Source organism: Nematostella vectensis, chromosome 5, assembly GCF_932526225.1.
Source record: "Nematostella vectensis chromosome 5, jaNemVect1.1, whole genome shotgun sequence".
Lineage (NCBI taxonomy): Eukaryota > Metazoa > Cnidaria > Anthozoa > Actiniaria > Edwardsiidae > Nematostella > Nematostella vectensis.
This window is the reverse complement of record NC_064038.1, coordinates 3,855,193-3,870,168: the sequence shown is the minus strand read 5'-3', so window position 1 is coordinate 3,870,168 and position 14,976 is coordinate 3,855,193. Positions and strand designations below refer to the sequence as shown.

Below are 14,976 nucleotides of genomic sequence, written 5' to 3'. Positions count from 1 at the left end.
CTCACTCTAAAAATATACTAGAGAAACCAGAAATTCTTAAAATAATCTTCAGTTCCTTGCATTCCGGATTTAATTTTTCCAGTTCAGAACTTTAACACCTCGAGGGCGAAATGCATGCCTCCAATATTTTGGCCTTCTCAGTGAAATTTTGCCTGATAGTCCTCGCGCTACCATGAAAGCCATGACAAAAGCCAATTTCTATGACACTATAAAGATTGCGTATTTTAGAGTCAAGCGACTGTCTTGATAAAGTCATGCGAGCGATCAAAGCACGAGGAACGACCAGGCTATACTGTACCCTATCAGTAGCGAAATGTGAAAAAGCTAAAGACAATAATTTGTTTATACAAATTGACCTATTTGTGTGATTAGGCCTCGTGTGCAATAGGCCATTCCAGCTCTAAGTATCCGCACGCACTCACAATGGAAACCTACCTCAACTACCGTCATGCAGCGCGCGCTTCGTTTGGTGCAAGCTTATGCGCGCGCTGCATGACGGTAGTTGAGGTAGGTTTCTATGGTAATGCGCGCGCAAACTTATACCTGGAATGGCCTATTGACTCACCACGTACGACTCGAGTAATGGTTGTTCAAAAAAAGGCTTACAAGACAGGTTTTGAGTGTTATCACGCTCATTTTCTTTTACTTATGATCACGTCTGATGGGATCTTGAAAATTTCATGAACGTCTTCAACGATGAAACTCGAAAATTCCTTAACCTTTTGTTAAAGAGTTCTTTACAAGAAGAATATTTTATTAGACAGATACTACAAAACACCAAAGTAGTGTGTCAATAGGAGACGGCTAGTCTTGGCTAATATAAAAGCAAGATCATAAGACCAAAATCCAAAACTGTCACTCACGCCAATCTAAACAACTCACAAAGATTTTGATTGACTGACGTCATTTAACCGATTTGGACCGTGACGTTTATATGCCGATTTTTTTTTTTTTTTTTTTTTGTTGATGGCGATTCAAAAACATCAAGTTTGACCTCCTTGGAGCTGGCGACTCTTAAAAATAGTATCTTGATTATTTTTTTTATAATATTGTATTTCGTCATTGATTTCACATAAACGCCCACAGACTGTGGATCAGTCACGCTGTTGATAAAGACATAGTTACCCCCCCCCCCCTAAATAAAACATTCCCCTTTATCAAATATGTTATCAAAGATGATATTGTCACTCAAACTACTGCATTGCAGCTATTCCTTTATCATACACAACCCTGAGTTATTCACGATCAGCTAGCTAGATAACCAGATGCAGTTTGTTGTTCCCAGGAGATTGTGTTAATTCTTGTTACCTTAAGGACAACAAGGAATTGAAATGTTGACACGGTTTATATTTAGTGAAAAAACAAGAGGTGTTTATTAAAAGCAAACTGTAAATCCCTGGTCTGCAGCTAATATCCCTTCGTGTAATCCTTCACTAGTAAGTCACGTGTCACGCAAGTCCCGCCATTCTAATGTGGGATGTTTGTAACACGCACAGCATTCCAACAGCGTTCACACTGCAAAAGCTTCTTCAAGCTCTACTCTGATTTAGCAATGCGGATAAATGAAATCCTCACTTAATTACCCTTTTCCCTTGGAGTTTTTCTCTGTTACGTCAAATGCTAAAACTGTACGTTGCTTAAGTGACACTTGATTGGTTAATAAGGTCCGTAGCGCAACACCATCGAGGGATTCTACAGTTACGCCATCTGCCTATCGCGAATCCGTTCTTTCCAAGAATACACGTGCAAAGATAGCGTTTTACAACGTTGTATTACCTCCGCAAGAACCATAAAGGTAAGATCAGACAATAATCCCACACAATCCCAATACCCACAGTGCAGGGTAAAGTCATTGCCATCAATGCAATCTTCATGTTTGCTGTCTATGTACCTTCGGCGAATTTTTACTACAAATGTGTGCGGTGGTTGTAACGCAAAGACGAAAACCTTTTTTTGTGTGTGTGTTCTAGCGGGAAGGAAGAAATCTGTCTCGGGATTTGCGATTGTGATGTATTATATGCGAGAAAAATAACTTAATTCTAAACTGCCATCATGTTGACAGCTAGCTTCAAAGCAAATTTGCGAGCTTGAATGCAAATATATTTTTCACACCGGTTTTTTAAACGACTGCAAATCTTTTACCGCCAAAAATTTTTTTCATTATCCTGCCTTTTAATGCTCGGGAAAGTACTACTTCGGAATCCTAACAAGTTATTTTATCTGCTATGGGAGTCAATTAAAGCAATCCTGCGAGATTTTAGGATCATGGAATCTTTCCAAAGCAACACTCACGCAAAAACTATGCGGTAAGCTAAGAACTAATCCTCATGAACACATCGTTAGAAAAGTTTAACGATCATTGGAGCTTATAACCATGATTCTCAAACTCACAATTTTCTTTCTCGAGAAAGTGTCTTTGGTAGTTGGCTGATATAGCCAAGACTAAGGAATGAAGAAGAGGTTTCTAGACAATAGGAACGAAAGGTCAACAACTTCAACTAAGTTAGTGATAAACAACATATCAGAGCAATTTTAATTCCTGTTCTGGATCGTTTTCGATTCTTGACGCATATGGAATGCGGCGCTTGCATGTTACGAGTGCGTTGTAGTTCCAGACTTTGATTATATTTTAATTAAATTTGTGTTTTATTGTCACTCCTACCGGGTCGGTTACAACGCGCTGTTTTCAAAAGTCGTGTACACTGACGTCACTCTTTTTTTTTTTATATAAGAACTTCTTTATAAGAACGTCCGGCCTGAGATTTTGCCAAATATGCCTTAAAAATGCTCCAAAAATAAGAAAGGTCCAGCCTCAACAGAAAATAAGATGTCCCCATGAAAAAAAATCAGCGTCGATGAAGGTGTTGTTTGTTGTCCGCATGGCCATGGTGATGATTGACCTCCTTAAGTACGCAAAAAGATTCCTTTTCTCAGGGCTCTCGTCTCGAATGAGGAGGTTCAATTCTCCAATGACAACTTCTTTGTTCTTGTTTTTAATTATTTTGAAGATGTTATGAGAATGGTACAGTATTACATTTCTTACTCACATCAAATCGATAACATGCCCCCGAATTCACATAGTATTTGTGATTTGTTATACTACCATATTTTTAATTATTATGATCATATTATCTAACTTAAAAAAATCTTGCTCAACTTTATTTTTGACAACGGTTGTCTATTTTAGAAACACATATTCTGGAATGTCCGTCTCAGTGTTGACAGAGAATCTCAATAAAGCTTTTCAACATGGGAAAAAACAACAGCAAAATTCTTAAAATGCACCAAAAGGTGCGGTCATATGTTGTCATGTGGGGGTTTAAAAGGTGCGGCCATACAATATTCCAAAAGGTGCAGTCATACGCGAGTTCAAAAGTTAGATTCATACACTTGTCCAAATAATAAGGTTATTCGCGGTTCTGTTCATTTGCGCAAGAGCGCAAATGTATGTGAGACTCTTTTAAGAGCAAGCGCAAGAGAATCAAGGAGTTGCGTTCTCCTGCGCTCGCGTCCTTTGTGAGAACCAACCTCTAAGATAGAAGCGTTCGGGTCCAATAGTCCAATAGCTTGGGGGGTTCAATGTGCGTGTGCGTTTGTTTATGATGTACTCGAATGCATTTCTTGTTGACAGTCGTGCTCACGATAGCCTGCTAGCCGCCTCCCAACGGGGTTATTCGGAAAGGGTTTGCTTTTGAATATTGGTAATTCTGTGGTGCGCGCGAAGACCGAAGTGCGCTGGGGCGAGGGTGCCGGCGATAAAACTACCATTTTTCCATAATGAACCACTTCAGAAGTGGACTATTCGGAAGCCCAACAAAGTGAAACGATGCCCCGCAAAGATTACTACGCACGAAAAAAATTATAGTATTTTTTTTGTCACTAAACTGCGCTTGAAACGAGCATTCGTGGCGTGGTACTGAAAATCCAGTGTCATGAACACAAAGGATACACTCTAGTATCCTTGTCATGGATAAAAAAAAAAACAGCCAAGATCTGCGACTCATTATGTGGTGTTTCCGTTCACTCTAGATTTACTATTTTGATTCTTGGACATTTGAATTTATCAAATAACCGATTGTGACATTTTTAGGGCGTTATGGCGAGTCTGACGCAACAGGGCTGTCTTGTCATTGTGGTTCTTATTCTTGGTAAGTACAAACAATCGATGAGCCGTTGGGGGTCCTGTGGTATGTGTACACAAATGCAGGTCGGGTTTATACCAGAAGTCTTGCAACTTATTTTTTTGACTTTTTATGCATTTCAAGCCTTTCTTACTGAGATGATCAACCTTTATCATCAAACGGGAAATAAAGTTTAAAATATGCAAAGGGCGAGTGCAAGCAAACTTCGACCTACCAAAGCTCCGCTTTCGTGATCAGATTATAAAAGATAGCAAAATATAATATTAAGTGAGTTGGGGCAACAACTCCCTTAACAATAAGAAAAAGCTTTTTCCCTGAAGAATCGAAAGGCTACGCGCTCCTATTTTTGTCTAGCTAAGGCTAAGTTCAAACGTTAGATTATCCATGAGCGGGCGGGGGGGGGAAGGGGGGGGGGGGGGGGTATGTGAATGCATGTAAATCCGCCGATCCGCAACATTTTCGGGGCAAATCCGTGGATCCGCAAATATTTTTAGATCCGCATGGTTTGACAGATAATCAATACCATCGATTGAAATTCATTTAAAATCCGAAATTCGACCGTCAAAGCAGTCAAAATCCGAAATCCTTGCCCAAATTGTCAACAGATCCGTGATCCGCCGTATTTCCAAAATCCGCCAATCCGCTGAAATAATCATCAAAATCCGTAATCCGTGAGCATTTCGGGGCTGAATCCGCCGATCCGCGAACCTTTTTACCCCCCCCCCCCCCCCCCCCCGAGCCGTATTCAATGCCAATCAAGTAAATGAATCGAGTCGATTGTTTTATCTTCATTTGCTTGTATTTGCATTGAATACGCCTCATGAATAATACGACGTTTAAACTTAGCTTAGAGTATTAGTGTTTCGTATTACCGCCTTCGCACCTCACAACAAATATAGCGTTATGCAGTGCTCATCGTTGGTCTCCAGGATGTTTTGCTGTTAAACATACTCAGTCACCTCTCATTTCGACTCGTGCAACTAAAAAAACACGTGACAGGGCCAAAAATCAAACACTTACCCTTTATTAATAGAGATGACTTACCCAAGTAATTATCTGATTTCTCAATCCTTGGTCTCTTCTTAGTGAACACAGAACGCCTTTCAGCAGCAAACACCTCATTCGTGACAAGTGCAAATGTTGCGACAAATTCCACACAAACAGCAAACGCAACTGTTCCCCCCTTTATTAGTGCAACCCTATCAAGCGACGTCTCTGATACAGCGGTAGCAGCCACTCCGAACTTCACAGTGACACCCACCCTCAATTATACGGTAGCAGCCACTCCGAACTTCACAGTGACACCCACCCTCAATTATACGGTAGCAGCCACTCCGAACTTCACAGTGACACCCACCCTCAATTATACGGTAGCAGCCACTCCGAACTTCCCAGTGACACCCACCCTCAATTATACGGTAGCAGCCACTCCGAACTTCACAGTGACACCCACCCTCAATTATACGGTAGCAGCCACTCCGAACTTCACAGTGAAACCCACCCTCAATTATACGGTAGCAGCCACTCCGAACTTCACAGTGACACCCACCCTCAAATATACGGTAGCAGCCACTCCGAACTTCACAGTGACACCCACCCTTAATTATACGGTAGCAGCCACTCCGAACTTCACAGTGACACCCACCCTCAATTATACGGTAGCAGCCACTCCGAACTTCACAGTGACACCCACCCTCAATTATACGGTAGCAGCCACTCCGAACTTCACAGTGACACCCACCCTCAATTATACGGTAGCAGCCACCCCGAACTTCACAGTGACACCCACCCTCAGTTATACGGTAGCAGCTACTCCGAACTTCACAGTGACACCCACCCTCAATTATACGGTAGAAGCCACTCGGAACTTCACAGTGACACCCACCCTCGATTATACGGAAGCAGCCACTGCAAGCCCTACTGTGGAAATCGCTTTTAGCACCACGGTATCATCCACTCCAAGCCGTAGTGTGGGAATCGCTTTCAGTACCACTGTAACAGCTACTTCAAGCCCTACTGTGGAACTCGCTTTAAACACCACGGTGGCAGCCACTCCAAGCCCTACTGTGGAACTCGCTTTAAACACCACGGTGGCAGCGACTCCAAGCCCTACTGTGGAAATCGCTTTAGACACCACGGTGGCAGCCACTCCGAACTTCACAGTGACACCCACCCTTAATTATACGGTAGCAGCCACTCCGAACTTCACAGTGACACCCACCCTCAATTATACGGTAGCAGCCACTTCGAACTTCACAGTGACACCCACCCTCAAATATACGGTAGCAGCCACTCCGAACTTCACAGTGACACCCACCCTCAATTATACGGTAGCAGCCACTTCGAACTTCACAGTGACACCCACCCTCAATTATACGGTAGCAGCCACTCCGAACTTCACAGTGACACCCACCCTCAATTATACGGTAGCAGCCACTCCGAACTTCACAGTGACACCCACCCTCAATTATACGGTAGCAGCCACTCCGAACTTCACAGTGACACCCACCCTCAATTATACGGTAGCAGCCACCCCGAACTTCACAGTGACACCCACCCTCGATTATACGGAAGCAGCCACTGCAAGCCCTACTGTGGAAATCGCTTTTAACACCACGGTATCATCCACTCCAAGCCCTACTGTGGGAATCGCTTTCAGTACCACGGTAGCAGCTACTTCAAGCCCTACTGTGGAACTCGCTTTAAACACCACGGTGGCATCCACTCCAAGCCCTACTGTGGAAATCGCTTTAAACACCACGGTGGCAGCCACTCCAAGTCCTACCGTAGAAATCGCTTTAAACACCACGGTGGCAGCCATTCCAAGCCCTACTGTGGAAATCGCTTTAAACACCACGGTGGCAGCCACTCCAAGCCCTACTGTGGAAATCGCTTTAGACACCACGGTGGCAGCGACTCCAAGCCCTACTGTGGAAATCGCTTTAGACACCACGGTGGCAGCCACTCCAAGCTCTACTGTGGAACTCGCTTTAGACACCACGGTGGCAGCCACTCCAAGCTCTACTGTGGAAATCGCATTAAACACCACGGTGGCAGCCATTCCAAGCCCTACTGTGGAAATCGCTTTAAACACCACGGTGGCAGCCATTCCAAGCCCTAGTGTGGAAATCGCTTTAGACACCACGGTGGCAGCGACTCCAAGCCCTACTGTGGAAATCGCTTTAGACACCACGGTGGCAGCCACTCCAAGCTCTACTGTGGAACTCGCTTTAGACACCACGGTGGCAGCCACTCCAAGCTCTACTGTGGAAATCGCATTAAACACCACGGTGGCAGCCACTCCAAGCCCTACTGTGGAAATCGCTTTAGACACCACGGTGGCAGCGACTCCAAGCCCTACTGTGGAAATCGCTTTAGACACCACGGTGGCAGCCACTCCAAGCTCTACTGTGGAACTCGCTTTAGACACCACGGTGGCAGCCACTCCAAGCTCTACTGTGGAAATCGCATTAAACACCACGGTGGCAGCCATTCCAAGCCCTACTGTGGAAATCGCTTTAAACACCACGGTGGCAGCCATTCCAAGCCCTAGTGTGGAAATCGCTTTTAACACCACGGTGGCAGCCATTCCAAGCCCTAGTGTGGAAATCGCTTTCAACACCACGGTGGCAGCTACTTCAAGCCCTACTATGGAAATCGCTTTTATCACCACGGTGGCATTCACTCCAAGCCCTACTGTGGAAATCGCTTTAAACACCACGGTGGCATCCACTCCAAGCCCTACTGTGGAAATCGCTATCAACACCACGGTGGCAGCTACTTCAAGCCCTACTATGGAAATCGCTTTCAGCACCACCGTGGCATCCACTCCAAGCCCTACTGTGGAAATCGCTTTAAACACCACGGTGGCATCCACTCCAAGCCCTAGTGTGGAAATCGCTTTCAGCACCACGGTAGCAGCTACTTCAAGCCCCAGTGTGGAAATCGCTATTAACACCACGGTAGCAGCCAGTCCAAGCCCTACTTCAATACCCTCAATCACCAGTACTACTGGGGTATCTTGGTCATTACCGTCATCATCACTGCCAACACTATCAGCAACATCGTCATCAATGCCATCATTACAAATGACGTCATCGTCATCTCTGCTAACGTCAAAAATTATGTCATCATCGTCGGTACCATCGCTACTTAAAACATCATTATCAATGCCATTCACGTCATCGTTGTTAATACCAACACCATTGACGTCATCCGTATCACTGTCAACAACACCGATGACATCATCGTTCCTTTTGTCTTTAATCCAAACGATTTCAACATCATCACTGCCATCAAAACCGTCGATGTCATCATCATCACTGCAATCAATGGTATCATCATCATCATTATCATCTCTGTCAACACCATCTTCGTCTTCAATAACACCAACCACCACCCCTTACCAGCCAACAGAATACGTTACTGTTGAGTTCAGCGAACAATTATCATGCGATGGCGTTGATGATTTCAAGGCTGGGCTGTCAAAGAAGCTAGGGAGCATCAATAAGAATCGCATCAAAGTAGTCGACGATAAGTGCGGGGGTGTCAGACGATTCAGACGATCAACAATTACTAAGTTGGTATTTTATGTATCGAAAGAATACTCGAATATCGTCGATGAAGGTCTCACCAGAAACGCCTATAGAATTTTGTTGGATCTGGAAGGTGATTTGGAGCAGCTTGACTCGAAACTTGTAAACGTTAAGGTAAGCATTTGCACAATCGTAAAAAGCATTGCTGATATTCGAAAACGTGATTATGAAATATCTGAATCATGTCAATCGCTTGCCTAACAGATTACCAAACTTGGCATAACCCCTGGTCTGGCCACCACAAGTCCGCCCTATACTCCCAAGGTCGTGGTCACACTAGAGTTCAATATTCCGATGTCTAGGCTTTGTAACCTGACTGAGGTCTTTAAAAGTGCAGTTGCTAAAAATCTTGGTATCGACGAATCCCGAATCAAACTTGTGGGTGTCAAGTGCGTTGAGGCGAGACGCAGAAGACGAAACGCCGAGAACGCTGGACTTAGCTTTTACGTAACGAAGGAAAATTCGGATGAAGTTGATGAGGAGTTGACAAATAAGGCATTCAAGTTTCTTGTTGATGCGGAGAAAAAGGGGAATCTTCAAGAGACGCTTGGGGACGAATTCGCCGGGGTAGAGGTAAGATCTTAATGCTTGTGGTCATCACTTTTTTTATCATAGAAAATAGCGTTTTGGTGCCTCTTATAGCAACATCTAATTGTTATTAGCCAGAGGGGGAAGACAAAACATAGCCGTAGCTTGAGAATATCAGAATATTATCAAGATAGTGGATGGAGGGCTTGTAAGTTGCTGAAAATTGGGGAACTTCTAGCTTCAACTCCACGAAACAACCCCCATTTCTTCACAGTGGCCATACCAGAACAAAATAAAGGCTGGAACTCGACCACGCTTTATTGTTGTTGTTTTTTTGTATCTGTTGTCTCGTGATTACATGTGTAATAAGAGTGATTACTTTAAGATTGAGAAGAGTGTATACTTTTTTTGATTACCTATACAAAATTACTTATTGATTTATTTATATTCCATCTATATTTCTCTTGCAGATGACGAAGAAGCCGAGTTTAAAGAAATTAGAGCCAAGCCCAACACCTAGGCATGCCGGTTTTGAGTTTTCAAAGTCTGAGAAAATAGGGTTGAGCGTCGGAGCAGTTGTCTTAATCCTTGTCGTTGCAATCGCCGTCTCCGCATTTTGTGTGAGTGTCTTAATTTACTGAAGCATAGTAGTTCAGAAAGTATATCAATATAAACCCCTATATTGAAATTACATTCCATGTTCGCTTTATTATATTTCTTAATGATTTGGTCGCTTAACATTGCTTTGGTTTTGGCGAAGCTGCCATTTTGAATAGGTCCCAGGATCACTCGTTATCGCAGGTATTAGCACTCATTAGACCATTTAGAAAAAAATACACGATATGTTGTTGATATCAAACTGTTTTAAACTGTCGTTTCTCAAGAAGTCAAGGTTAGTCAATCCCTTATCAGGGGTGTAGCAGGGGGTGGGGCACTGGGGGCACGTGCCCCCCCCCCCCCCCAATATTTTCATAAATTATTAGGAAATGAATAGTAGGGGCGTGGCCGTGCCCCTAAATATTTTCTTAATGTTTCTGTATTGTGCCCCCCCCCCCCCCAAAAAAAAAATATATATTTGGAGGTATGCTACGACACTGCTTATAGGATATGCCTGTTATTTAGGAGTCCGCTTTTCTATCTCTATTCTAACTTACTCCCACTTTGAACTTAAACTGGCAACTTGAACTTGCAGAAATCATTCTTTTTAACTTACCGCCATCTTAAATAAAGCCTGGACACTAACGTTTTAGATTATCACAGGGCTCCCGCGCACTCGGCTTTTTTATACTACTAAAAAACTACAGCCATAGATTAATAGGAAAAACATGCAATTTCGTCAAATTTCAGGAAATTTTGCTTACCTTCATTTTCAGTTTCAGCCATTTTGAAAAGGTCCAGGAACATATAACCAAAGGCATTTTCTGGTACTCGCCCCAGTCTCCCATAGACTATTAAGACGAAGGGCGATATGTCCTATATCAGGGCAGATGTCAAAGTTGGCAGTAGAACCTGTCTAATTTCTAAGCACTTTTTTATCTCACCTTAATCCATAAATTGTCTATTCTTATTTTTTGCACTTTTTGGCATTGTTTCTATACCGTTAGTGTTATCCTTCTCATCCCAAATTGCGGAATTTCTATGTTAACTTTAAGGAGGGTCCCTCTTGTAGATAACCTTATGACCCAACCCCTCCTCTTTACTTCCGCCTTATAAAAGTGAGATAACTTTGTATTTGCAGATGTCACGACGAAGAAAACTCCGGCTCGAGCGAGTCCCAGCTGACGAGAACTACAGACGGCCAGCAGCTAACGGCACATTAGAAATGAAGGAGAATCCCCAGGTGGAGGTGGTAGTGGAGGTAAAGGCTCCCTTGGCTACCCCTGACAGTGACTCACTCGGAACAATGACGGATGATGAAGTGCCTGGTAGGTAACTTTTTCATAGACATACTTTTGATTTTTTATCTTGATCCTCCAATTTCTGTTTCTAAAATTGATACCATATTTTGGAGTTTGCGTTTACCATGTTTTTTTCTGATTATTTTATTTTTTATTTTTTTTTAGAAATTTGCAGGTGTCAATTAAGATATAAAATCTTATTTTCTTTTCTTGATCTTACTATGAAAACCGAGAGAGAATAGAGCAGCATGATAATAAACGTCGTCGCATGACCTTTATAGCATTAGGAAAGAAAGAGCACGCTCAGGGGGAGGGGGGGGGGGGAGGGGGGGTGTTATGGACCATTTCCTCTTAGGTAGCTCGTCCTGCTCGCAGTGGTACTGGTTGCCTTCATTAGAGTGGACCTTCCAGTCGAGTGGGGCTCTCACCAATCAGAGCTTGCTTACTATCTCAATTATTTTAAAGGCTGATTTGTCAAACAGCAAGATAATCCAGGGTCGGACAGCAGTTGCAATAAGAGTTTACAAAATTCTCAAAATCCGAGAAGTGAAAACAAATGATAAATTTGTTTTACTCGTCATCATGATAGATTGATTATTTTTTAAATATTTTCTAATTTGTCGAATGGAAATATGTTACGTAATGAGTACGTTTGGAAGAACTGTGGAAGTTATATAATATTATTGAATATCATTGGTTATTAGAATTAAAGACAAAAGAGGAAAAACACACAGCATCTAATGGCTCAGCCGGTTTGGAGAACCCGGGATTCCTCGATGTTGAGTCGGAGAAAGAAACGTCAACGGCAGTGACAGAAAACACGAGTGGAAATAACAACGCTGGTTTTGACAAAGAAGAGGTATTAATGTACCCAAACGACAAATTTCATTATGTCATTAACATAATCATTATCTTCAAATATGTTTATGTCATCACCATCGTAATTATGATCTTCAGCATCATCTAATTTATAGGGAATATAACCATTATTATTGTCTTCATAAAAACAGCTATCCATAAATAACCGTAATCCTCATCAACATCAGCACCAACAACAGCCTTGTTTTAGGAAAATTATCATTTCCATCAGCATCATAAGCAACATTTTCATCAGTAATAATAATCACCATCACCATCACCATCAGCAGCAGCATCATGATTATCATCATTATCATCGTCACCATCACAACAAGCATCGCCATCTCCATCACCATCCAGACCCGTACCCAGGATTTTTCTTGTGTGGGAGGGGTGCGAAATCCGAAAAAGTGGACTTAATTTTTCCGGAAAGGGGAGGTCTAAACACCCCCGACAAAACAAAAAGGATTTATTTTATGCCTTTGCAGTATCTCCATGGGATGTATATTGTCAGATTTGGTTACATACCAGAGTGATCTAGCTAAAGCTTTATAGTTTTGTCTACAAATAGCTCGTCTATTGAGAACCGAAAGTGGACCTTCGGCCGTTGTGGGCTAATGTTCATGATGAGCAACTTCATCATTAACTTAATTTTCATTAACTTAAACATTTTTATCATCATTATCACCATCATCATATAAACACGAAAATAGTTTCAATCGACGCTGACCTTGTGTTCTCTTCTGTAGGGTGCATCAGAGGAAACACACTTATAGAAAAGCACGGCAATCTACCATTCATAATTACAATGCAGACTCTCAAGCAAGAAAAAAAAGAAACATGGAAAAAAAATTACAAATGTGGAACATTTAGTATAGTCACAATGATTATTAGACATCAAACAGTCGGCATTGGAACCATTACGCCATAAAATGGTTTTGATAAAAATTTTACGCCTTTTTTCTGGAACTATGGAGGTTTGTCAAGCCATAACTCGGTCAAGGTGTTCTGGGAGACGGCCATGACAAATGGTTGTCTAAGTAATGAATAGTAGAATGGCAATTTTCGATATAAGGATGAATGATATATTAGTAGAGTTATGAATATTGTCACTTGATAGTGGTATTCCAAGCTCAAAATGGGCGAGGAGAATCTTTAAAAGTAAGTTTTTTTTAATGTTATTAAGGCGTTACTTAAATCCTTTATAAAAGGTAGGTGAGAGGTAAGAAAACGCTTCACATTAGAATCTTGGGAAGCAGTAGAAGTTTTTGTATCAGCATACGTTATTCTAATTGTTAAGTCATTTTTGCAAGGATGTAAAATATTTTTAAGTAGTATTTTTATTTTCATAAAAAAAAGTAGCAATTAGAATGATATATATGTTTGACTAATGCAGGCTCTGGTATGGTATTTGTATTGTTCTGAATAGGTTGATAATTGACAGGGGCGTAGCCAGCCCCCCTTTTCTAGCAGCCAAAAATACAGTAAATGTATAAGACATTTTTTTAATACAGGTGAAAATCATCACCATAGTCATAATCATGAACATCATCATTATCACCATCACCACCCAGCAGATACATACCTCCTGCGCCTCCTACAGATCTAGGGCATTCTACCGCATATGCGTGGTTACACACGTTAGCGTTTGATAGCCCATCATAAGCCAGGGCTACACTCCTTGATGTTTGAGTAGGAATTGGTGCCGCTGTTACAGTTTCCAGCGACATCCGAGATAGGGTCGGGGTGAAACGAGTTGACGGATTAACCGGCGCAGAAATCAACTAAAGTGAAACAATTAAAAATGGGAATATAGTTGTGGAAGTGTATTTTGAAATAAAGGAAAACTTTGGGGGTTTGAAAGTTGGTATCAGGGCAATATTTAATTTCTAGTTTAATTAGTCCTTTTATTAGCGTCCTCTTCGCCCTGTCAAGCTAAATGAGAACAATGTTTAAATGGCAGTAAACGTAAGCCAGGTAAAGTGTGAATTGAAATCTGAAAGTGTATTTTCAATCTGTCTTCATCCGCTCTGTGAGAAAACTTCAATTTATCTGACAGATTAAAGCTCAGCACCTGGATGACTGTTTGGTTTTGATTAAAAATCTCAACCATAAAATGACGCTAAAATGATAAGTCTGTGTTCCAGTGCACTTAAAAGGTCCTATTTTAAGAAAGCAGCTATTTGCATCGGCTGATTGGTAAATTGATTTGGTAAATGAGAAGTATATGGTTACTTTGGAGTACAAAAGTACGCCCGTAAAATATATATACCGTGAGTTTGTATATATATACCCTAAGTCTTTTATGTGTTTTAGATCATCTTAAAATGTGTGGCTGGCCATGGCTCTTTAAACTGAGGTATATAATAGAAATATGTTTCACGAGGAGTATGAACCATGCTTACTTTGCTCGCACATGTAATTGTCGTTTAAACGGTAACCGTCCTTCAGGGTGCATCACCCATTTCCGTCACAGACCTCGCACATGTAATTGTCGTTTAACCGGTAACCGTCCTTTAGGGTGCATCACCCATTTCCGTCACAGACCTCGCACATGTAATTGTTGTTTAACCGGTAACCGTCCTCCAGGGTGCATCACCCATTTCCGTCACACACCTCGCAATGTTCTCACGCATAAGGGGTCCCAGTACATCTCCCCCGAGGTACACACATCCGGGTGGGTACAGGCGTTTCCATCATTACACGACACACCTTTATTATTGGACCATGACGTTTTGTTTGCGGCATTATTGCAATGCTATTATAAAATTGATTTAGCAAAAACCTATGGGTCTTCAAGCCTGCTCCTCTAGGTCTTTTCATTTCTTTGTATCTTTTTTTAATAAAAAGATCATGGCCTATTTACGTGTTATTATTTTACGTCTTAGACATTTGCCTTTTTATTCTGAAAGGGTCTTTCCCGCAAAATGCTTTCTCTGGTGTACGAGAACTCAA

The 14,976-nt window shown here is 41.9% G+C and overlaps 1 protein-coding gene across 1 annotated transcript; it reads left to right on the top strand.

Annotated features, from left to right (window-relative positions):
- Positions 1-1,488: 1,488 nt before the first annotated feature.
- On the top strand, positions 1,489-13,884 carry LOC116601438 (mucin-3A). The gene is made up of 8 exons (XM_048728264.1): positions 1,489-1,795; positions 4,091-4,148; positions 5,229-8,851; positions 8,942-9,310; positions 9,736-9,885; positions 11,004-11,190; positions 11,868-12,022; positions 12,771-13,884. The coding sequence occupies exons 2-8, from the start codon at positions 4,097-4,099 to the stop codon at positions 12,795-12,797; spliced, it is 4,563 nt and encodes a 1,520-aa protein (XP_048584221.1). The 5' UTR covers positions 1,489-1,795; positions 4,091-4,096; the 3' UTR covers positions 12,798-13,884.
- The last annotated feature ends 1,092 nt before the right edge of the window (positions 13,885-14,976 follow it).